The sequence below is a fragment of the Artemia franciscana genome, chromosome 11, assembly GCF_032884065.1.
Source record: "Artemia franciscana chromosome 11, ASM3288406v1, whole genome shotgun sequence".
In the NCBI taxonomy this organism is placed as follows: Eukaryota; Metazoa; Arthropoda; class Branchiopoda; order Anostraca; family Artemiidae; genus Artemia; species Artemia franciscana.
In genome coordinates, this window is record NC_088873.1 from 38,903,139 (window position 1) to 38,929,579 (window position 26,441).

Genomic DNA, 26,441 nt, shown 5'->3' on the forward strand with positions numbered 1-26,441 from the left:
GAAAGATTAGCAGTTCATGCGAATTCATCGAAGTCTAATAATGACAGTGATATATCGTAATAAGCTTGGATTAAGCGATATTCTAGTATTTTTTTGTTTTGCCTGTGTTAATTTCGAAGTGCACAGCCGATATTCCAAACTCCTTGCTGAGAACCTTCTCGTCAAAAGTACAGCAAAAGCAAATCCATTGTGCGTTATCTGATACAACCAATGGTTCGATCAAGCAGCTGAAATCTCAAACTATTAGAACTGATGGTACAAGTTTTTTTTTATTTATATAAAAATTGTTGGGATTTAGTAAACCATTTGCAACTACATTTTCAAATATGTTTTTCTTCTTCTTAAGTGCATGATAGTTTCCCATATGGAACAATTACGTCAATTGTGAAGAGAGGAAAAGGATGTAATTAAATATAATTTCTACCATATTCGCTTAATAGATTGTTACTATGCTGTTAGATAATTGTTTTCAACATTAGCAAACTTTTGATTATGTTCTTCCTCCTTATATCAATATTTATTGGCTCCATAAGTCTTAACACTTCTGGTTCAGAAAGGGGATTTCATGTCAACATGCACATTAGGCGCTTACTTCCTTTCTTAAAGGATGCACAAAAAAGAGGTCAATCATTATATATCTGTGCTTTAGACGCATCTGAACCTTTTGATAGTGTTGTACAACCTTGGGCTTTTTTAATTCTTTTTTTATGTTTTTTATTCTTGATGTTATATTTTTAGTATTCTTTTCGTTTTTCACATTTCTGATTATTTTGTATCTTCATCGATTGAAGCTCAGCTACGTTTTTAGTATTCAAATTCATGTGTGAGATTAAAATAAGATATATATTTTTTTTCAAATAGTCCAAATATTTGTGGGGTTAGGCAAGGGGGTGTTACTTTTCCAAATGTTTTAAATGCTTGTATTTCAAGTATGATTAGTAACCATGAGTCCGTTTACTTTTTGGTTTTCTGGAGGTGTCATATTCAGCATACACCGATGACCTCCTACTAATAAGCTGTTCTAAAAAGAAGCTTGGAAACAATGTTAGTTGGGTTGGATCTATGCTTAACGTGACTGTTGTAGCCAGTCAGAAGATCCATCTTCCACCCTCAGACTATGCCTCAAGCTCCTCGGCTACACCTTCAGTCGCCAAGACTTAGGCCTACATATTGATCCAGGTTAATCCAAGTTTAAACCGATCCAAAATAAAATGAAGTAGAATTTTGTGAATATCATTAACAAATGTGTTCTTGTAAGTGAGACGTCAATATTGATCTGTACATCATTTTTCCTACCCCGATATTTCGTAATTCCTACTTAAAAAAAAAGTTTGAGCTTATAATTCGTTTAATTTATATTCATTTTAGACATCTTCATTCATCTATAGCAGCATTTTTTAACCATATGTCTGATATGACTATTCACTTTAATTTTTGTTTGTTTTAGGTTTGATTTATTCATTGATATTAATCTTTGTTCGAATGAAGATTGATTTAATTATATTACATAAAATTAACAGTGTTATTCAGCCACAAAAATAAGTGAGATCTTGTTTTGTACCCTACAGAAATAAAATAATTTGGATATCAATGCTTAGGAACTGTACTTTTGACCGATCAAAAAGTTACAACCACTAGTAGTGGTAAGGAAATGGCAAATGATTCAAACAGATCTATCTCGTCAACTGGTTAAAAATACGCTATATCAATTCCACATATGAAATTATCAAACACAGAAACCAACTACAGTTCGTGGTAACAAACTGCAGTAAGGAGCGACCCGGCCCAATAGTAACCGAAACTCTAAAAAACAGAATCTTATAACAATAGTTACATCAAAAGAGTCGCATTTTAATGCTAATTTTAAGCATATCAGTTTCATTAAGTTTAAAATTACCCATCAAAAGTTACGAGCCTGAGAAAATTTGCCTTATTTTAGAAAATAGGAGAAAACACCCCTTGAAAGTCATAGAATCTTAAAGGAAATCACACCATCCGATTCAGCGTATCAGAGAACCCTACAATAGAAGTTTAAAGCACCTATCTACAAAAATGTGGAATTTTGCATTTTTTGCCACAAGACAGATCACGGATGCGTGCTTATTTATTTGTTTGTTTATTTTTAGTTTTTTTTTCCCAGGGGTTATCGTATCGACCCAGTTGTCCTAGAATGTCGCGTGAGGGCTCATTCGAACGGAAATTAAAAGTTCTATTGTCCTTTTTAAGTGACCAAAAAATATTGGAGGACACCATTTCCCCCTCCAACGCTCATTTTTTTTCTCAAAGTCACCGGATCAAGATTCTGAGATAGCTATTTTATTCAGAATAGTCGAAAAACTTCTATTAAATAGGTTATATTAGAAATAGGTTTCTATTAGAAACTTCTCTTCTAAGAATAGCTATTTCTTTGGGGACGACTTACTCCCCCACAGTCCCCGTGGCAGGGGCTACAAATTACAAACTTTGACCAGTGTTTACACATAGTAGTGGTTATTGGGAAGTGTGCAGACGCTTTCAGGGGGATGTTTTTGGTTGGGGAAGGGTTTATACGGGGGGAATTTTCCATGGAGAAATTTTTTATGGGGAAAGAAAAGTTTCATGAAGGGGGTGCAGGATTTTTCAGCATTTTTTTTTACAGAACAATGGTAAAATAAATATGAAAAAGTTTTTTCAACTGAAAGTAAAGAGCAGAATTAAAAATTAAAAAGAACAGAAATTATTACAATATATGAGGGGTTCACCTCCTCCTAATACCTCGTTCTTTACGCTAAAGTCATTTTATTCATTTCAACTATTTATTCTACGGCCATTGTGATTCAGGGGTCATTGTTAAGGAATTGGGGACAAGATTTAAGCTTTAGTGTAAAGAGCGAGGTATTGACGAGGGGGCGAAACCCTCATATACGTAATAAAAACATACGAATATAGAAGTTCGTTACAAAAGTTAATTAGTAAGTTACGCATATTTTTACTAATAAAAACGTTCGTAAAAAATTAAAAGTTGCAGTTTCCTTTTTAAATAACCAAAAAAATTGGAGGGTAACTAGGTATACTCCCCTGCTCCTTTTTTCTAAAAGTCTTCCGATCAAAACTATGAGAAAGCCATTTGGCCATAAAAATAAGCTAACATGCAAATTATCGTTTTAATTATTCATGTGCGGAAAGCCAAAATCAAAACATGCATTAATTCAAAAACGTTTAGAAATTAAATACAAAATACAATATTTTTTAGCTGAAAGTAAGAGGCGATATTAAAACTTAAAACGAACAGAAATTAGTCCGTATATGAAAGGGGCTGTTCCCTCCTCAACGCCCCACTCAATACGCTAAAGTTGTACTGTTTCTCTCAACTCTACTTTTTAAAACAGTAAAAAACTTTAGCTTAAAGAGTGGGGCGTTGAGGAGGCATCCGCCCCTTTCATATACAGACTAATTTCTGTTCTTTTTAAGTATTAATATCGCTCCTTACTTTCAGTTAAAACAAACTTGTTGTTTTTTTATTTAATATAATACGGAGGTCTTACTGCTCTATCTTATTATGTTAAAAAGGGTCAGGTACTTGGGTGTCGTTAAGCTACGTATGATGACGTTCATGCATTGTAGAAGCCTGGGAAACTGTTGATCGACGAGCACAAGCACCAAATTCATTGGAGCAATAATATTCTTTCAGTTAGACGTCTGTATTGCAAACATTTTGTCCTTGGTTCAAACATAAAAAAAAAGTAGATGGCGAGTTAAAGGCGCTGCCTTTTTATTAGCAAAAGCGTGGATCCGATGAAGTTTCAAAGAATAGGCAATGTGGTTTTTTCGACTGAAGAATTCTCTGTAACTGCTTTATTAACTCGCTGTTTCTTGAGGTAGTACTGTAGGACCGAAATTTTTCTTTGTATTTAGGCACTATTTATAGCTTTAAGTTTGCGTTAAAGGGTAAAATTCTAGTTAATTGACTTCTTGCTGCCTTGGAAAGAGTTTAGGTTAGGAAAATGAAACTTTCAGGGATGGGTCTACAGGCTAAAGCATGTCCTGGGAAGGTATTTTAAAGTACCCACCCCCACTCCTTCTCCCTCTAGAGGTCCCTGAAATTTGTCTACATGACAGGTCTATACTTATTGAAATTTTGACAAAAGAACATTTTACCTTAATTTTCAGCTAATAGTTGCTTTTTCTCTGCCTTTGGTTCTGAAAATGCAATTCCTGTTATTTGAGTAGAATTTTGAGCCATATCAATGTTTTTTTTTTCAAAATTTAGGAAATGTATTTGCATATCTTTAAAACCTTATAAAATGGAATTGAGCAAAGTTATGAAGCTGAAAACAATTTTGTTGTACTTCAATTAAGCAGAAGATCTATCTTGAAAGGTTTCACTTTCATAAAATACATATTTTAAAGGTCATCAAAGGTTAGGGCCCTCTAGAGAGAGAAGGAGTAGAGTTAGTTGCTTCAAAATAACTTCCCAGGACATACCTTAGTCTGTAGATTCATCCCTGAAAGTTTCATTTTCCTAATCTAAACCCTTTCTGAGATAGCAAGAAGTCAATTAACTAGAATTTTACCTGTTAAAGTTGTAGCCTAGGCATCAAATTGTTAGGTAGCCTAGGGAATGAATGAGCCAACTAGTCAGCAATTCATTGGGATTTAAGTACAATATAAATTTTACCCATAAGGTAAAATTTAATTTATATCTTTAGGTTCTCTGGCAAAGGGGATAGTTCATGTACCTAGGTTAATAAGTAGGTCTACTCTCTGTTTGGGAAATATGTCCACTTAAGAGAGGTCTGCTACTTGATTTTCATTTGGAGATATATAGATATGGAAATATTCCCATTACTGAGCCATGAAATAGGTTAACATACAAATTGATGCCTTTTTTAAGTTCTTTTGAAATATAATAGTGATTTTATTTGGAGATCTGATTTTTATCTCCCTATCAATCCTTAATGATGATAACTTTTTTTTTTATATTATTGGTCATGTAAAATAATCTACATTATATAGAGAGGACAGGAGTAGAAGTTGGTACTTCAAAACACCTTCCTGGGGCATACTTTAATATGTAGATCAATCCCTGAAAGTTTCATTTTCATAACCTAACCCTTTTCCAAGAGAGCCAACAGTAACCAAGCTATAATTTTGCCACAAAGTAGGCTATTCTGGTAGCTAAAAAACAAACTTATCTTTTCAGTCAGAATCACATCCTGGATCCAAACTTAATGTGCATTTGTATCATAAATGAACTTTACCCTCACCCCCATATATATCAATTCAGGGTATATATTTGTATGTTAGGAGAGGGGGGAGGGCAAAGTTCAATCTTATCTCTATAGTCAGAATTACATCCTGAATCCAAATTTAACATTCATCTGCATCAGAAATGAACAAGACTATTCAGTCTGTTATTTGTACTAACAGATTGAATAGTCTGTTAATATAAATATTACCCAGCATCTTTTGGCTAATATTAAGGTGCTCAATTGATAAAAGAATTGTCTTAATTTTGAATTTTTTTTTCATGTCATCAAAATGTCATTTCTGTACAAAGCATAGGAAATTCCGAACACTAATCTTGTGATTTTTGAGTCATGAGGTATTTTGTTGTTATTTATTGGCTATGCTTCCAGCACCAATCTGTCTGTTCTATCTTTTGCCTGCAGTTATAATGTTATACTTTTCAGTTGTCATTTAAGTTGTGGATATGATATTTCAGGCTAACCATACAATTCCATTTAGTGATCTTTCATAAATATGATGAGAAAATGTGTTGTCTATCAGTGACTGTTGTTTGAAGTATCTACAGCATATTCAAGTTTTAGATTATATCAGAGATGTTTAAGCAACTTCAAATGTTATTTTTTAATTAGAACAAATGAACCAGCAACATCAGTAGTTCAGACAATCTCCCACTAAAAGCAAGACAACTGGATAGTGATCATTTTGAAGTTGACTTTACAATCTCTTCTTAAAATAATGGGGCTTGTTTATGTTCATGTGAACCTGTTAGGCCAATGTCTGTTTTAAATCTATCAATAGTTTAATTATCAACAGGTTTGACACCTTCTTTTTGGGGGTGTTTTACCCCTTTTTTTATAAATCATGGAAATTTTGTCAGGCTCATAATTTGCAATTAGCACTGTTAATGCTAAGGAATTTTACATACAAATACTTGAAATCATCATAAAATACAATTCTTCTGATATGTATATTGTCATCAACTTCCATTTTTCTGTTAGAGTTAATTCCTTACTATGCTCCTTACTTACATTTTGGTACCACAGACTATTGAAAAAAAAAATTGATGGAGATTAGTTTCCTTTACGACCTCTTTGTTAGTTTGCTCAGACAACCAGCACATCATTAAAAAAAAAGAACACAGTGGCAAGACAAAAGAATAGAATTTGTTTTTTAGAAGATTGTTGCATATCTAACGGGCATACACAGCCTTTTTATGTTGTCTTTAAAAAGAGATTAATGGGCAATTTTCCTAGATGATTTACTGCAGTTTAGTACCACAAATTTAATTGGATTGAATACTCCAAAGAACATGATTAAAGGTTTTGCTTTCCATACAGTTATTTTTTTTTTAGTCCATTTGGAAACAGCAAAGACACATTTATCAAAACAGGCTATGGCATTGGAAAAATGTCAGTAAAAAAAAAAAAATGCACAAACACAAACTGTCTGAGGCTCATAAGGATTGAATTACAATGTATAGTCATTATTTATCATCAAAAGCTCAAGGAACAGATACAGCCAAGTTAGGCTAACAAACTGCTGAAAATACTGACAAAAACAGTAAGCATTCTCAGTAGAGTAGCACTTTTTTGCACATCAGGAAATCAGTTTGTAAGGGTATAGAGAAACCACAAATGATAAAGTTGGAAGCAAAAATAAATGAAATTTAATAGAACTTTTTGAGTTACTGAAAGGTGTTTCTAGTGATATTAAATTTGTTTTTGATTGTATTCCAAAAATGACTTACCATACTTATATGTTTAAAGATTCTCGAAATGAGGTTTTTCACACTTCTAGGAATAGTTTAGGAAAAGAGTGTTGATGAGATCAATAATTGGGTTTTTACTTTAATTGTTAACAAAGCCAGCAATGTTAGTACAAAGGGACAGATGTCTATTTGCATCTGAAATACAAACAAAGCAAAAGTGTTTGAACTATGTGTGAGATTTGATGAGCCTTCTGAGCTAACTGCAAATTTTCTTCTGAAAAATATTAAACTTTTTGAAATAAGCAGTTTTGCAGATCACTACAACATGCTTATAGACCAAAACAATTCTTTGTTTCTATTTCACTTTGCCTGAACAAAGACTATTGTATTCTAATCTTTCAAAGATTGTACAAATTCTGCTCACTCTCTGTGTAACCAGTGCTATGGCTGAAAGAAGCTTTGCTATTATGAAGAGAGTAAAAAATTACCTGAGATCCACAATCTCTAAACAATGCTTAAAACATCCTTTGATTTCGTCAATTGACAGATAAGGAAGTGAAAAGCTCATAAAGAATCCTGACAAAATCCTAGAATTTGTATCTCTATTAGACACAGAAGCCTACAGTTGTAAATCTGGGCTATGGTAATAACTTTGCAAATCTTGACTAATTAGTAAATCATAACAATATGATCGATCATACAAGTGTTCTTATGAAAGCCAACTTTCATAATTATTATTATTATTTTTTTTATCACAAAAACACTCATACAGAAAAGTAACTTTTATGCTACTATTTTATGTTGATCAATAACAACAAAACTGTATTTCAATACAACATATCAAACCTAGATTTGTAAAATCGCGTAAGAAAATTGGAACCCACATCCCATGGTAACCTTGCCCCCTCCCCAGATTATGAGGCCTAAAACCACTACTGACTAGCTGGTTGATAGTAAAAAAAAGATTGTCCATACACTTTTTTAAATTTTCAGCTCTCTGAACTGAATTCATAGAGCTCAATGAATGGTAGATAGAAAAACAAATTAAATGTCAGTTTAAACTTGCAATTCAGAGAGACGTGCTGATAGAATTTTAGTCCTGTTTGGTGAAATTTACTAGGTAAAAGAAATGTGTTCAACATTTTCTTAAAATTCTGTTTGCTGCTAAGATAGTTATGACCAAAGTGCAGGACAGCACTTTGGTTATTTTTCCATTGTAGTACAACAGTTTTTCTCCAAAGTATTGTTGGGAATAGCCAAGGCTTATTTTAGGGTTCAAGTGCAGAGTTTTTACCTTTTTGCACCACTTTGATCATTTAATTTGAATTTTTATTTAAAATAATTGTAAACTAACTTCAGAAGTTTTGATTACATGGTTAAAATAACAAATATAGGCAACCAATTAGGCCTTTAATGATTACCCTTTCAGCTTTTATGGTGGGGAAGGGGCTGCAGCAAGTACACTGTTGGAATCTCCATGATTGAAAATCCTATACAGGAAATTTAAATTGTTGCTTGAACAACAAGGAAAATAATTTTTTTTGCATGGGTAGTAGTGATGTGTCCTCTTTTTTAACATTTTTTCTTTCTCCACTGCTAGCAGGTGCTAAAACATTGCAGAGAGCTTTTTAGTGGCTCATTTGAAAGGTAATTTCTATATCTAATGCTTTTTGTAATTAGTTAAGAATAATATTTAAACAAAATCCATTTTTTTCAGAAACTGCATCTTCATGTACAAAATCATGTTATATTGGGTATGATGTTGTATTTGATGGAATCTGCTGCCTGATTCTCTTCAGTTTGTTCTTTACTATAGGCTATCAAGCTTAGAAAAAGTTGAGGTTTTTTCATGTGTGTGATATATAACATAAATTTGATAAATTAAATGAAAACTTACCAAGTTTGAAGTTTGGTTACAATTCTACTCCAAAGAGGGAGCACCAGCATAGCTTAGAGTTCAACTGAGATAGGCGTCCCCAATCACATGGATTGACCAAGAATAATACCAGTATTTCAAAGTCCTTGTAGTGTGTGGTGGTTAAGTTCATGGTGAAGCACTGAGTTCAACAGGAAGGGAAATTGGGAGGGCAGTTGAACCCTCAGCTATACTGCTGCTCCTTCTTTGGAGTAGAATTACAACCAAACTTAAAACTTGGTAAGTTTTTATTTAATTTATCAATTCTACCCCAAAGCCTTAGCTATGCTTTCAATTTAAACTGAAATTTTAAAGCTCAACATCAGCTAAACCAGCATTAATAATCAATAATAGCCCTATTTGTAAAAAGAGGCTATTGTATGAAAATTCATTAATAGTAAGGTAGTTCAATACAACACAATGAATACATTCCAAAGACAGATAATTGTCATCCACTTTCTGTTGGTTTGTCATACAACCTTGCAAGTATATTGGCATTTGTCCAGCCTACATATCTTATGGTTTGATCCACATCCACTCGTCTAGCTTTAAGATGACACATTGAGGCAGACCTGGTGCTATGAGCACCATAAACACTGAGATCTATTACTGCAAGAAATAACATTTCTTAGATCCACCTGGAAATAGATGACTTGGATGCAGCAATATGAGGCATACATAATGTAAGAAAAATTCGTCATCTCTATTTTGATATTATGTCGTTCTAATATAGGTAGCTAGATGCATCACCAGACACAGAGAAGACCGAAATTAAACCACTGATTTGAAATTGCATGGTCTCATGGTTTTTAACAACACATTGGTTTGAAAACCAATCTTTTCTACCAACCATCTTTGCTATGTGTCATATTACTAAGTGACAAACTGGCCTAAATCTGAACTCTTTCACAAGCTGATAAAACCAATGAAACTGCTAATTTTTGTGCAAGTGTCTTTGGTTGAAGATTTTCTGTATATGAAGCTGGGAATCTAAAAAAAACGCCAATGCGCGTTTTACATCCCAAATTCTAGAAAGCTTTGGAAGACTAGGCCTTCTACTAAGGACTCTTCTCAAAAAATTCTTGTTATCTGATTACTGCCTAACTGAAGGCTTGGTAAAATTGTGGATAAAGCACTGCTTGCAGTATATTGATAGCACTATATCCAACGCCTGAGTGAAAAAGCTCTGCAAGAAGGGTCAAGGTCTTCAGTAGAGTCGCCTTCAAGGGCTGGATCTCGTTTCTTTCAGAAAAGCCAATCCTTTTCTAATGTAAACCATTTACTGGTGCTTAGTCGAATCCTGCCATCCATCCATGATAATATCAACTATGGAACAAAAATGTCCTTGGTGGTAAAAACCTTGCTGGACACAACACAAACCACTAGGCATAACATCTTGAACTATGGAAGGTGCAAGGTCTTTTTCTGTTGAAGAGACATAATAAAAATATCATCTGGTAGAAGTATGGGACTTTCTACTAAAAGGCTTTGTAGGAGGGAATATTAAATTTATGTGGTCCAGTTTTTAAAGATCAAAGTACCAGTTGCCTGATCTGTTTCTACCTTCTGAAGGCCTTCAGAAGCAAACTAGAGGGGGTAATGCATGGAAGAAATGAGGCTTCCAACTTGTTGTAATTGCATCTTCAAAAATCATTCTGAATTTAGTTTCCAAGAAACAAACTGTTTCATCTAAAAATGTCAACTTGTTGCAAAGAAACAAATGTTTATTGACTGAGATACCAAAAAGTTCAAAATTTTTAAATATTCCAGAATTTCCATTCTTTTTCATTATCAAATTTTCGTGATGCTTCATCTGTAATATTAGGCACTCAAGGCATATATTGTGCAGAATCCACCCTTTGTCCTGCAAAATTAACTGCCAGACCTTATTTGCAAAATAATTACAAAACTCAGATTTTGGTCAGCTCTTTTTGTTTATGTAAGCTATTGTGGTTGTATTGTCTGAACACAGCAGGAATGCATGCCTTTGCTATCCCAAGCAAAGCTTTTTAACCCCAGATAAACAGCTTTTGTTCCTGAAACGTTGATGTCAAATCCCTTTTCCTCTGAGGATTATTTACCTGTGGCCGTTTTCATGGAATCTTCTTCCACAATACCCAGCCTAGTTTTGATTTATCACTGCACAAATATTTGTTAACTGATCTAGGCTCAATTGCTTTAGAGAGTTATTGGCAATATCCAATACCATTTTAGTTCTGAACCTACATTGGATGTTAGTCTTAGCTTTGCCACAAAATTGTCCTGCACATGTTTTTGTGCTTGAGCAGTCAATGCCTCCACTTTTTGGTAAAATAAAGGCCCTAATTGCTGCAATAGTTTTGATGGGGACCTTGTTCTGCCAGGGGCGATGACAGTAGGCCCCTCCCTTGCACGTTTTTGGTCTTCCAAATGATTTTTCCAAATCCACCATGGATTTGGCTTTGGATATTGTTTTGGCAACATCCTTGCCAAAAACTTACTCCATCACTTTGACTTCAGGAGCACATAAAGCTGATGCTACCATGGGATCTGGAATCACTTCAAATATCATCGCAAGACGTCTTTTCTAGACTGAGATCATAATCGATGAGACCAAGCATATGAACTGTGTCTGTTAGGATTAAATCCTTTTCTTTGATATTATATATTTGCTGCCTCTAAACATAAAAGGTTGAATGAACAATAGTCCACTGCATTCATAGTCCCTTAGCATCCCTCTGTTTAGCCTGTGATGAGAAGAAAGCCGAAATTTTACTGCATACCTTGGGGACAACTTTTTGTCAGTATTTGCAGGCCTGGGGTGGCACTCAAATAAATCCTCCTGCATCCCTATTTCCAGAGGCTCAGAGAAAGCTCTGTTTGTAACTTTGACAAGTTTTTATGGATCGTGGGACCTTCCTTGGTACCAAAACGTTCTTCAGAAACCTTTTTAAATAGAGTGTTATTTGACGTCTTTCAATCATTTGCCTTTATGCTTCTTTTACAGGTCTTCTGCTTTCTATCATTTCTTTGGTCATGAATTTCTTATGGGACACACAGAGCCAGTTCTGGTGGTTTTAGAACCTATTTGTGGGCTCTGAGAGCTAGATTTTGCATTTCTAGAACTAATTTTTGGGCTCTGAGAGCCATATTAGACACAAGTTTGAAACTCAGGGCTCTGAGAGCCATAATTTGTTCTTTGATCACTATCCACTGCTGGGAAGGCTGAAACAAGAATGCCTAGAATTTTGGCCAATTCTTGAATTGTAGTTGATACTTGACTAAGAATTTTTGAAACCACATCCCAAACCTTTTGAATTCTTTCTATAGGAAAATCTACACTTTGTGAATCTAGCAGAAAACCCAGAAATTCTGTTTGTTGCCTTGAAATAAGAACTGACTTTTCCGACTGAATCACAAACCTCAATTCAGACAGTAATTTCACTGTTTCGTGAATGTTATTTTCACATTCTAAAAATAACCTTGCCAAAAAAGCTAAACTATCTATGGTAACAACAGACAAATACCCATTTCGTCAGAGTTGGAAAAAATGGGTTTCATGAGTTTTGTAAGAGCACTTGGGAATCCTGACAACCAATTTGCCATACATGTGTAAACCTAGCAACAATCTACTTCAAGCAATGCCACTTTTGATCATCAAGATCAACAAGATACGAATAATAAAACTTTTGAAAAGTGAAACTTTTGTTCTTTGTTTTCAAAGCTTTCAATGGTGTTTTCTCAAATTCAATCTTATGGTCTGAAGCTACAATATTCATAATATTCAAATCAGTGGTTATTGACTGCCTTTTCTAGACAAACTTACTAATTTTCTCCTTTAAAATTATCTACCAGCTGTTGCAACTGGCTACTGAAATTTACAACAAAATCATAAAAATCAAGGGCAGGGTATGCTAAATGCTCCACACCAGCTATTTGCGATCCCATTTCTGAAAACTCTAGAGTTTGGGCCTTTCTTGAAGGTCCTGGCCCTGCCTGAATGAGCGCGATATTGCCTTCTATAGTTCTCACAATCATAATCGTCATCCATGAAATTGTCCAACAATTCAATCACTGTCTCATCATAACACAGTAGAAGTAACGTATATACTAAAACTCTGCATTGCAATTACTCAGTAGTTAGTTTGGTGTTAATTCAATCAAACATCAACTGGTATTACTCTTGGTCAATCCAGTGTAGTAGAATGTTAAATAAAGTTTTATTACGGGCAAGTGTGAGTACAATTCTGTTTATGTGGAAAGTCCTATAATTTCAGTAGGAGTCCAGAAGGCTAAGTGAGTGAAAACAGTACTCATGTAGTCATATATGCCTTTCAGGATTTCCAAGAACTTCTGGAAGTTTGGATGTTGGCAGCTAATGGAGCTCTCTGCATAATTATTAGTTATTACTTTGTAGAATTATTAATCCTACATCTACAATGCTGTAGATGCAGGAAAAATGAACCTCAAACCTTGGTCTAAAAGTAACTTATTTTGGAATGTCATATCCCATTCCCAAACAAAAAATATGAAACTCATAAAAACTATTATCAAAGGCAGAGGTACCAAGGGAGTGCACACTCCCTTTGTTCTTGTTTTTTTTTATTATTATTATTATCCAAATTATGGTCCAATCTTATCTAGAGCCTTTTTGAAGTCCTTTGTTTCATGTCAGTAAAGAATTACTTTAGGAATTACATCTTGTGACATAGGTGCAGATAGGTCGGACCATTTGGGTTGAATCCTTAGCAGACCCTTAATTCATCGCTAAACAAAATTGAAAAAATAAAGTGCCACCTGTGAAGTACCAAACTCTATTTTTCCCACATTTTAGCAGTTGCTGACAAATTACATTAATCCGTTTTATTTATATTTTTCACTTATTTATTAGCATTTGCTGTAGTTTTACTCTTGGTTTTATCTGATATTTCTAACTTTTGTAATCCCACTGCCTTTTAATTCTTTTTATTTCTGGCTTTCTTCTTGTCAAACTGAGAGGAAAGTTGAACGTTCCCCTATGTGCAAGTGTGTACTTTGACATTTTCAGGTTGTTTTTTTTCAGGAGCAAATCCCCAAACAAAAAGCCAAAAATTACTGATTACTCTGAAGAAAATATAGAGCTTCAGGAAACTATTGACCTTGGAAGTTCCTGGCTGGAATTTTGGAATATAAATGGCGAAAAGCTAATCTTGGATTCTTGGACTTCTCTATATAAAGATTATGTTATTAGTGATAACACATCAAGCCAGGATATCTCATGTACTTTAGACACAGTACCTGCTATTGAAAACAGTTCAGCTGATTGGGAATCTCTCTGGGAGACACATTGTAACGAAATATACTTTAAGTATTGTGATCTATTTTATAGTGGGCAGATATCTAATATTGATGGTGAGACAAGTTTAAGCATTAATTATGACAACTGTAAAGTTTCTTCAGATAAAACACTCGAAACCAGTGAAGATTTGCCTATTGCAGATTCTGTAGATTATCAAGTAGTTAATTTAATTGATAACTTACAGATCAAGGATGAGTGTCTCAGTTTGGTGACTGATGAACTTGAATCGAAAAAAGAATCAGACAAACCAGAGAAGATTCCTAGCGGAGGTGAAATTGTGGAAAACGCGTTTATTGAAGAGGTAGATGTTGAAGCAAATAATGAGCTTACAGTTGGCTGTATAGGAGAAACGCTAGTGAGTACAAAGGACGTAAAAGAAAGTTTTTCTGATACTTTTGACACAAAAGAGCCAAGTGAGATGAAACGAAAAAGATTTACGAAAAAAAAGAAGCCTAGGTGAGTTAGTTTTTTTGTCATTCACTAATGTTCCCTGTTGATTTCAACTAAAAAAGATAAAAATTGAGGAAGTCAAAGCACTTGACTCCTTAAAGCCCTGCTGAAGAAATTTGGGTATCAATATAATAGAAGGACATAAATAGTTTAAGATATTTTTGAACATGTTTGAGTTTTTTTGCTAATTTAAGATTGTGTTTAAATTTTATTTTATATTTGTCATTTGAAAATGTTTATAGTTTGAATGTGAGTTTGCGTTTTTTGCTGCTTTGACTTTATGATATTATATCAGTGATTGTGGTCACTTTTAAATAATACTGCCTATAAAGGAAAAATTTGGCCCAAAAGCTAAATTGATATTATTATTTTTTTTTGGTTTGCCAAACATTGAGATGTAGAATACAGTAAGTTATTGTGACAAAACCTGAAATGATTTAAGTGTGCTTGAAAGTATAAGGGAATAGATGCCCTTCTGTAAGGTCAAAAAAAAACATTAAAAAATAATTGCTTCGTAATATTCAGTATAAGTACAGCAATAGTTTTCTTCACCTGAAAAAATATCCATAGGCTTAACCCCCTCTCACAAATAATTCCTTGAAGTTCCTTCTGCCTTGAATCATTTCTTTTACAGACATTAAGACAAAATATTCAAACAAGATCATATTTTAAATAACAGCAGAACCATCAAAAAGAGAATATGTATTCCCTAACTTTTTCAATTATGAGAGTTTTTCTTCATATTCATTTTGGGGCAGGGGGACAATTTACTCTGTAATTTCTTTTCTTTTGAATATTCTTTTTTATGGCACTTGGTATTAACCAAGTGACATATAGCAATCGCAAATTCTGTTGGTCTGTTGGTCCTGGTTTTGCTACTTTAGGCACTTCCAGGTAAGCTAGGACAATGAAATTTGGCAGGCGTATCAGGGACCGGACCAGATTAAATTAGAAATAGTCGTTTTCCTGATTTGACCATCTGGGGGGGGGGGGTGGGGAGTGGGGGGCCTGTTAATTCTAAAAAATTAGAAAAATGAGGTATTTTTAACTTACGAACAGGTGATCAGATCTCAATGAAATTTGATATTTAGAAGTATATCGTGTCTCAGAGCTCTTATTTTAAATCCCGGACAGATCTGATGACATTGGGGGGTGAGTTGGGAGGGGGAAACCTAAAACTTGGAAAACACTTAAGAGTGGAGGGATCGGGATGAAACGTGGTGGGAAAAATAAGCACAAGTCCTAGATACATTATTGACATAACCGGAACGGATCCGCTCTCTTTGGGATAGTTGGGGGGGGGGGGCTAATTCTGAAAAATTAGAAAAAATGAGGTATTTTTAACTTACGAACGGGTGATTGGATCTCAATGAAATTTGATATTTAGAGGGATAACGTGCCTCAGAGCTCTTATTTTAAATCCCGACCGGATCTGGTGACATTGGGGGCAGTTTGGGGTGGGGGAACCTAAAATCATGGAAAACGCTTAGATTGGAGGGATCGGGATGAAACTTGGTGGGGAAAATAAGCAGAAGTCTTAGATACATGATTTACATAATTGGAACGGATCCGCTCTATTGGGGGGTGGGGTTAATTCAGAAAAATTAGAAAATATGACGAATTTTTAAGTTACGAAGGAGTGATCGGATCTTCATGAAACTTCATATTTAGAAGCACCTCGTGACTCAGATCTGTTATTTTAAATCTCAACCGGATCCAGCGTAATTGGGGGGGGGGCAGTTGAGGGGAACCGGAAATCTTAGAAAATACTTAAAGCGGTGAGATCAGGATGAAACTGGATGGGAAGAATAAAGACCTGTCTAAGACACGTGACTGACATAATCGGACCGGATCTGCTCTCTTTGGTGGAGTTGGGGGGGGGGGTAATTTGGAAAAATAAGGTATTTGTAACTTACGAAAGGGTGACCAGATCTTAATGAAATTTGATATTTAGAAGGGTCTTGCGCTTTAAAGCTCTAATTTTAAATTCCGACCAGATCCTCTGACATTGGGGGGAGTTGGAGGGGAAACCGGAATTCTTGGAAAACGTGAAAATTGGGGTATTTTTATTTTACGAAGAGATCGGATTTTAACGAAATTTGATATTTAGAAGGAATCCATGTCTCATAGCTCTTATTTCAAATCCCAACCAGATCTTTTGACATTGGGGGGAGTTGGAGGGGGAAATCTTGGAAAACACTTGGAGTGGAGGAATCGGGATGAAGCTTGGTGGATAGAATAAGCAAATGTCCTTGATACGTCATTGACGGAACCGTACTGGATTCGCTCTCTTTGGGGGATTTAGGGGGAGGGGTTCAGTGATTTGGCGAGTTTGGTGCTTTTGGACGTGCTAGGACGATGAAAATTGGTAGGCGTGTCAGGGAGATGCACAAATTGACTTGATTACGTCGTTTTCACAGATCCGACCATCTGGGGGGCTAAAGGGAGAGGAAAAATTAGAAAAAATTAGGTATTTATAACATACGAGTGGGTGATCGGATCTTAATAAATTTTGATATTTAGAAGGACATCGTGACTCAGAGCTCTTATTTTAGATCCTGACCGGTATTAAGCCTCTTATTTTCCTTTTAAATCAATCTATTGATTCATAGAATTTTGCTAGAGCTCATACCATATGATCTCATGGCTCTTAGCTCTTCTTGCCTCGTCACAAGTGCCTTATGAGCCCTTAGCTCTTGTTGAGACTAATCATCAAATAAAAAAGACCAGATCATACGTCGCAACATGCTGCCTGTTTTTTGGCCATAGTGAGATTCCCAATAGAGATTTTTTCTATCTGAAATATGTAGGCTACATGCTATTTTTGTCAAGAAGATGCCAAAGTGCCAATGAATTGTTGACTCTGGCTAGTATACACCAGTGTATTATACTTTGGATTAAGTAATAATTTCAGAAGCTTTTTGCTATTTTTCACCAAGATGTGCGAGCAGGAGGGAGTGTCTCAATTTGGCACTAGTGCCAGTTGAAAGGCCAAGATGCTAGTCTATCTTGAGATGGGGATAAAGTTTACTTAGTAGTTGCATTCTTATTGTAGGTTGAGACTGGCCAAAAATAAGAATCTCACTCTAAGATATATTAAGTGCAATTAAGCACAATCAAATGTTTTCGGTTCATGAAAATGTATAGCAAAAGTTCAAAATATATTCACTATAATTAAACTAAAAAGGGTCCAGTCCATACATCTAAATGTGTGTCTCATTGCAAAATTCTCCTGTAATATTTGATACCAATATTATAGAGATCTGGTGACAATGTACTTCCTTGTTGAATACCAAGGGTCATATAATTATGGTAGAGGATAAGCATTTCGAAAATACTAAAAAGCACTTTTTTCAGATTGCAATTTAAACAAGGTGCAAAATGTCCATCTTTCTGCTAAGAGTGGGGTTTGGGGTGGGTTGAAAAAGGAGGTGTTCGAAAGTCATCTGTCCCAATAATGTTTGCCAATATTTCAGGTTGAATAGCCTTGGGTGATTCAGGTTCAAACCAGAAGAAACCTTGCTACTTTTCTGGTAAAAAGTTGGGAGTGGGAGGAAAATCAAGGGGTGGTGGTATATCAATATGGCTAATTTTTGCCTCCATTTGTACAGATTGGAAATCCTTGCATAATTCTATTTTGGACAAAATGCAACACCTGTATTTTTCTATGAACCACCATTTCCGGTTGACGCTTCTACAACAAAATTTGGAGACCACTCCGCCAAAAGAAATCAGGTCGCATCCAAACGTCCAAACCACACTTTGGAGATCATTGCTCAATTTACATCAAATTTTTGTTAAAATCTGACTGCTTAATATAGTGTATGTCCCAATTATCAGAATTTATTCTTTGCTGTCTTAGTTTTCATAGAGGTTGATTTGGCTCTGGACCTAAGAATATCCTTAGTTGGATGTTAGTTTTTCCTTCCCATCAGTTTATATTTATGTCTGACTATATTTCTTTTAACTTTCTATATTTTTTTTATACGGTTATGTTCATAGTGTATTTCGTGATTGTAAATGATGATTTTCCAGAACAAGCCTTGCCATTGGAAACATATTTAAACGTTGCCAAGAAGAAAGAATATGGATAAGTCCTGGTCAGTTCACTACTTTGGAGGAGGGTGATATAGATTCTGAATCTTTCAATCATATAAGTGAAAATGTGGATGGGCTTTATTTGAAAACAAGGTAAGAATCCCAGCTACCTTTAAACACAAAGTGGCACACATATAACTGATCCTTATGAAGATTTTGATAATCACTAATTTTGTTGGAGGGGGGAACTGATGCTCTTTGTCCTTTTGATTGTCAATGCGCACTCCTTTGCACAAATATATTTTTTAATCTGAACATTTTTCTCCATTAAAACTAGAACAAAAATTACCTTGAAAGATTGTCCTTTTATTTTATTGTTATCCATCTGACTCCACCACCCTAAGGCATGTATGCAACTATGTATTACCAAATATGCTGGCTCAAGCAAAAACAAAAAAGAAAAGTAAAACAAAAGCAAAAACAAAAAGGAAATATTGACCAAGAAAGTTCTTGGCCAAGACCATGTTCGCCCTTCATGTAGGCTGTATAGAGGAAACAAAAGGAAATTTTGACCGACAAAGGTTTTGGCCAAGACCAAGTTCGCCCTTCATGTAGACTGGATGGAGGAAACAAAAGGAAATTTTGACCAAGTAAGGTTTTGGCCAAGACCAAGTTCGCCCTTCATGTAGGCTGGATGGAGGAAACAAAAGGAAATTTTGACCAAGAAAGGTTTTGGCCAAGACCAAGTTCGCCCTTCATGTAGGCTGGGCAATGTCTCCCCTCCTCCAACATGGAACTTTCGTATTATCTTTTTTTTTACCCTTATGTTTTGTTTTGGTATAAGTGTGCATGGCGACAGCACAATTACTCCAAGGGTAAGATCGTTCAAAATCTAGAAAATGCGGCGAGCTTTGACGTCTACCATCTCTTTTTCTGATGTAGTATGGTAGTTCTACCCTGTGTTGCAGTTTAGAAAAAAAAAAAATTCCTTGGTATTTTTTCTCCTTGTCTCAGTTCTGTAGCATGTTACAGAAAATCCATTACTGGCTTACTGTTTTATAATTCCATACAACAAAATTAACGCCATCTTGCATTAATTCTGAACTTTCTGATGATTTAACACTTAGTCAGAATGAGGTTGGTTGGGATATTTTAATGCTGTGAACAAACTACCACCTGTAAATATGGAAAAGATACGATTGTTGGTACAGAAAGTTTTTGTATTATCCTAGATCGAAAATTTTTAACTAATACCCTGACTCATGAACTATTCCCTCCCCAAGACAACCCAACGAGCAGTCACCATTCAAGAAACAAAGGCCTAAAAATCTCCAATCTACTGCAAAACGAAAAGGTATAAGAGAATAAAATAAAAAAGATATTAATTTCGAAAATTTCTATCACAAACCCCAAAGGACCGAATTCGAATTTAAGACTCATAAAAATCAATACAAGCCAAAAAATTGTAAAAGAAATACAAGAAAATTAAAATACTGGCAAACAATGCCAAAACAACAATATCAAAATGAAATGTTACTTGTTAGTACAGTAATAAAACTACAAAATGTCAGTGCAGCTTAAAAAGATAAAAATAAGTAAAACTAAAAAGATTTAGATAATATGTACATTAAAAAAGAAGTTTTTAAGGGACATATAAAAAGGGAGGGAGAGGGGGGGGGGAACAAGCGAACGAATACAATACTGGAGGTTTATACCGTGTTTTATTTCTATATCTGACGCCTAATTCCATATTGAATTGTATACTTTTGATTGTTTTTCTGTGGATAATAAGGTCAGCTAAACTCAATTTTAGACTGGACATTCGAGTGACTAAATTCTAAAGGAAATAAGTATTATTTGTTGACCTCCCCACATGTTGGCCCAGTTGAAACCGATGAAGGGGCGGACGAATTCCAGGACAGAGAAATCAATCAAGGGGGAGGAAACGGGTTCTGACTAAAAAAAGCCTTAAACAGTAGAATTCGAGTGGAGATTTAAAGAGAAAAGCATCAAAAGAAAGAAAGGAAACGTCCCAAGGATGTCACAAAGATCAAGATCTCCAACTACTCTAGTCAATACTGCACATTCCTCAACGCCACTGATTAACCTAAACCCAGGCATTCTGATGAGTTCAAGATTAGTTTGTGTTGATTATTGAGTCTTGGATCACTTTGACACAAAATATTTTCAAATTTGTCATTTCGTTCAGGCCAAATTTTGCCTTAGCGCAGCGTTTTCCAAACTGGTAGGCGCGCCTCTCTAGGGAGGCATGGACTAGTCTAAGGGGAGGCACGAACATTTGCCAGGATGGACAAAAAATCAAATAATATTAAAACAACGCAGTCGTAAAAATATCTTACCCTTTCTTGATCTTTTACATTACGTGTAGAAGAAGGAACTGATTTTGTTAAATCCGCATATTTAATTGGATGTTTCTTATATGCTGAAGAAGAGAATAGTATAACTGGATATTTTTTTTCAAGTCATTTGTGGCCAAGCCACATCCAGTAAGATCCACTTAAAGACGGATCCACTGAAGAGGAACTTAAAGACGTTTTTACAAAAGTAACAAAAGCTATAAACTACGTAAAAAAAGTTTATTACAAGTGAGATTATTTACAAGCTATTTGACAATACGGGAACTATTTACACCTCCCTTTTGTACTCTTTTGAAGAACGCTGGCTACATCGTGCCATAGCAATTAAGAGGATAGTGTAAAGTTTAAACTGGCCCAATATAGATCCTAACGCTGTACGTGGTAACGCTGTCAAACGGGGCACTACCATAGATTTTAGTCCAAAATAGCCTGAATCTCCCCTACATTTTTTTCTTATAAAAAAGATCTATATCTAACCGCATGTCCCTGGTTTTTGAGGTCGGACTGGACTGATTTTTCCCCTGGAGTGTTACTTACGTTATTCGAAAAATGAAAATGGAGCATGAATATGATAGATGTTAGGAAGAGAGTTAGGGTAGACAGTTGCTTGATCGATGGTAGAGTGCAGAAGAAGTAAAAATAAGGTACAACATCCTGGTCAAAGGGTATATTTGGAAGGAAATATAAAAATCAAAGTCTTATAACATCGTACATCACAAACGGGTTTAATTTTTTTTTTTGGGGGGGGGGGAGGAGAGGGGGTAAATTTTACTAAAAAACAACGCTATATACATCAAAAATGTATTTATAGTAGGAGAAAAATAAGTTTTGACCAGGAAAAAATTGGTACAGAAATGGTTTCTTCACCATCCGGACCGGAAAAAAAATGCTTAACAACATATCAAAAATCTAAATCTCTAGCTCGATGCGAAATTGTTTTTTTTTAATGTTTTTTTATTTATTTTCTCAAAAACCGGGAAAAAAATTAAAAACGTAAACTATAATGTTTTACACATCTTTTTAGATCAGCTTTTGGCTCTGAATTCATTTCTGATACTCATTTTGTTACCTGACCAAAAGAAAAATATTTATCAGCAAAAAAAAAAAAAAAATGGGGAAAAAAACTGTGTCTTTGGGGAAAAAACTCTTACCAGCGTTGTAGTCTATTTGGCTATGTAAACGAAAGGCTTAGAAAAAAAAAGACTAAACAACAATAAACAGGAATGACGAAACACCTCAACGCCAAACACCATGAGACAAGGTAGGTTCTAACTTAATGTGTTCAGAGAAAATCTTTTATCTTATTTTTCAAATATATAAAAATTGCACATCATCAAAATATAGGAACTAGATTTTTCATCATCACAGTTAACTGTTATTCTTCTTCACTAAGTTCTTCTTCTTGAAACTTCGAATTGTTGCACGAGCTTCCCTTACAGGTACGGCAGGCTATAGTACACTCAAGTCCGTTTTTCTTACAGGTACACTTTTCACTATCACAGCCGTCAATACGACACGAGCATTTGATAATTTTCAGCAGCTGAGACGGAGAGGCAGGGAGATCTATTTTTATTGGCGCAAAAACTTCGTTATCCTGCAGTTTCCATCCCAGACGTAAAGGGTCTACTGGGTTCCCGAGCCAGATTTGAACTTGGCAGTAGACACGTAGCGAGTGGTACTTCGCTGCTGCCTGAGTCGGTGGCAGTTCTTGTGGATGCACGAAAGTGGTGGCAGTGCTCACTTTTCTGTGAAAGATTAGCTTTCTGGCAGTGTACAGGCTCGAAACATCAGGGCAACCGTACAGTATCAACAATGCTCGTTCTCCTGCTGCCACAATATCGTCAAGCGATGCGAGCTTGTCGCCAAATATAGCAGCGCTGTCCCTGAAACTCTTGTTGGAAAGTAGCAGCTGAACGGCTTTGCCCTTTCCTATTCCGTAAAGGTGAGAGGTTGTGTCACAACCCAGCACGGCGTGACAGAACGGTATCAGATTGCTGACATCTGTTCCTAGCTTCTGCTTCATCTCACAAATATCCCAAGCTGAACTAGTACCGTCAAACTTAGCTTCAGGTGAGAAATATAAACGCCCGGAACGCGAATCTGATCGACTGATCAGAAGAACCAAGATGTCAGTATCATCAGCAACCACGATTGTGTCTATAAGACTAGCAGCTTCAACGGCTTTTTCTACAATCAGAACGTCGGCGTCTCCTTCCGAGGGGAAAATTCGGAAACCAACGGCTTCCAAATAGTTGCCGAGCAGCTTCAGAAAACGTCCTTTGTTTGTCTTACATGAAAGAAACTCTTCTTTCTTCATGCAGAGGGTCATCTCTTCGGTGAAAAAGACTTGGCGGCCAACCATCCTTGCTCGACGTAAATGGGTAGCATCTTTGATTGCTGGAATACCTTCATATCCGTCAAACACAACGATCGCACTAGGGTACCTTGCTTGTACGTAATGGACGTATGAAGCAAAGATGACCTTGAAGGTTGACCCTACCTTCCATGGAACTCGATGTAGAAGAGAACCACCATCCAAGACGATGTTACACGCAGAAGCAGGTCTTGAGGGTGACTGAGTCTCAATCCCGCAAGCCAGAAAGATCACTTTTGCAAGCTCTGGCTTGTTTGCTTTTCTCATAAAGCCATCGCTTTCGAAAAGAGAAGGAGGAATCGTACAAAGTTCGTACTTGAAGTATTCTTCTCGGAGGTCAGTTCGTTGGGCTACTATTATAAACCGCTGGAAAAGGAGCACCGAATCTATGTGCGCTACCACAGAGGACCCCGCCTTTTTGGCATTCATTAGGGTCACTTGGTCTTTTTTCTTGAAGACTTGCTCCTTCAAGGTTTTTCCCGTCATCTTACTTAGATCAACTTTCCAGCCACATCGGCCTCGTCAACATTAACATCTTGGGAAGAAGTTATGCCGTTGGCAATGTTTCTAAGCTGATTGTCACCTCTGTACGGAGACGATTCTCCGAAGTATCCGACGAGCTTCTGGGTATCGTCGAAGTCACGCTCCTTTCTACTGGAACTCATGCCGCGGTGCTGCTCACTTGTCGAGTAACCAATTTTTTGTCAAATTTAGCATCAAGAGGTTGATCTCCAGGCATGCTGGTCTTGACAGAACCCAAATGGCTCTCTGCTGTTCTGTCATCCCACATCCAGTTGTAAGACCGCCCGATGTTTTCAGACTTCTCATATACTCCTGCTCGATGACAAGATCTGCCGAGAGCCCAGCCCAGCGTCTCTCTGATCTTCTAATGGTGTAACCTCCCTGTTCAAATGCTTCGAAGATTGGTGGGTGACTAGTTTGAAGCTTAGCCATCTCTTGCTGGTATATCCAGACCGACTTGACATAGAGGTTATGTCCAGATGCTGCTAGAAACGGAAGCATCTCTACTGCAGATTTTAGGTGCAAATCCCACAGGCCTAGTCTCTCGGCACGTATGAACTTAAGCAGTATCCCAACCATGTCAAGATACTGAAACCAGAGCTTCGCAGTTCTCTGAGTCAGCAGGTCTTGGCGTCTCTGCTTGAGAAATTTTTCAAGTTGCTTGAGCTGGGGATCATGACTGAGATCTTCGGGTGGGAGGTATCCATTCAGTACGTTAGCGAAGACAGTAGACATGTCTAGAGACGTCAAAGTCGCTTGCTCTTCTTCGAGGAGATGAGCATATATGGCCGAGCTCACGAGAATGTGAGCTCGAACATCTCTAGAAATCGCTTTTCCAGAAAGAATGTGCAGCACTGCACCAGTCACGTATAACAATTCCAGAACCTCTTTCAGACCAGAACCTTCCATGAGGTGTCCTATGCATCCAACGAAACTCATCATCAAATGAAAACCGCCTAACTTGAGAACAATACTACTCAGCTCATTCGTCGTGTCGGACATGAGGATCTTCATAGACTTCCACCAGAGCGGCTGGTCAAATGTAAGAACGGGTGTGAATCCGTAGGTTCTGCCTTGCGAAGCTACAAAGCGCAAGGTTGAGTAAAGGCAGGATTCGTTGCTAGACGGGAGGTCAATCATGGGCAAAAACAAGACGCTTGCCTTGCTGCGAAGGTTTCCCGTTTCATGATGTATTTGGTTAGAGAAAACTGACTGCATGAATCCATTTCAGCTCGGCCTTGGGACATTCAGGAACCCGGTAGCTAACCAGAGCTGATCGAGTGAGGCATACGGGTCGTTGACATTTTTGCCAGGGATTTTCTCATATTGCACCTTTGAAAGCACTGTCTCACTTAAGCGGTAAGGGTGCATGGGAATTTTTCCTTTTTGGACTACTTCATCTAATGAAACTTCAACTCTCGGAATGGGCGATCGGCTGTTAATGAGAGGAGGCGTGACTGTTGCTAGCAGACCCATCCTTCGCAAAGTGTTTCTTCCGTCCATCGTGCAAACATCGTGATCTGCATTATCAGCTACATGCTGCACAGCATGTGCGGAGGTAACTCCTGCAAGGCTAGATTCATCATGGACTGATGCACAGCGTTTAAATTCTGGACTTCAGCATAGGAGGAGCAGAATCCATGGCTGTGTAAAGTGTCAATAAGAAATCTGGACTTGAAATGGTGATCCAGTTGCACTGCTAATCCTAGTTGCAGTGGACAAATGAGGGCACGCGGGCGAGCTTTTTGAACGATGGAATTGCCAATAGCAAGTACTTTGAAGGAAATATCGGTTCCAACGAATATTTCATCTAAGAACACCATTAGGCTATCAGGTAGAGAGCCTTCCAGCTGTTCTCCAGAAGAAATCTGCTTTGCGGTCATATACGATTCCTTCTGTGCTGGCAGTCCTTTGATATCACTTTTGATAATCTTTGCTGCTGCTCTAATAAGCTTGATTTTCTCACTCTCTTCGTTATCGGTTTTGTCCAAGTAATAAAAATTCTGGAGTATCGCTGATGCTTTTTCTTTGAATGTCACCACGTCAGCCTTACCGTCAATGGTTGCAAATACTAGCTGGTCACTGAAATATTCCAGAAGCTTGCTCTTCAAGTACTTGTTACAGTACGGTTCAAGGTCTGTCCCATTCAAAAGCTCTCCCATTTTAACAACAAGTTCACTGACTGTATACTGTTCTTCGTCATTTTCTTCGAAAAAAGTAGCCAGCTTCAAAAACGCCTGATATCTTTCACCGTGACCTGGCCTCCCCCTTTTTGGACGTTTTTTATCTGGCTCAGTATCTTTGAGTATTCCAAAAAGTTCTTGCGTCGCAAATCTGGCTGGAAGGCTCTTATTTAATCGAAACATAGAAGAACAGGCTGCGTGATAAATGGCGTCAACTGCGTGCAGGTCTGACACTGCACATATTCGTCGGAAAACGTTATTTGACCAATCATCATCACGGCTTTTGCACACTGCCTTTATACTCTCTTCAAAGTCTTTAGTCCGAAC

General features: G+C 36.6%; 1 protein-coding gene across 1 annotated transcript in view; it reads left to right on the forward strand.

Moving 5' to 3' along the window:
- The first annotated feature begins 3,729 nt into the window (after window positions 1-3,729).
- The window catches only part of LOC136033198 (trimethylguanosine synthase-like), a 44,384-nt gene continuing 21,672 nt past the window's right edge, over window positions 3,730-26,441 (forward strand). The window contains exons 1-3 of the mRNA XM_065713907.1: window positions 3,730-3,857; window positions 13,894-14,625; window positions 18,655-18,810. Of these exons, the coding sequence (XP_065569979.1) occupies window positions 3,775-3,857; window positions 13,894-14,625; window positions 18,655-18,810 (971 nt within the window). The 5' untranslated portion in view covers window positions 3,730-3,774. The remainder of the gene's footprint in view (window positions 3,858-13,893; window positions 14,626-18,654; window positions 18,811-26,441) is intronic.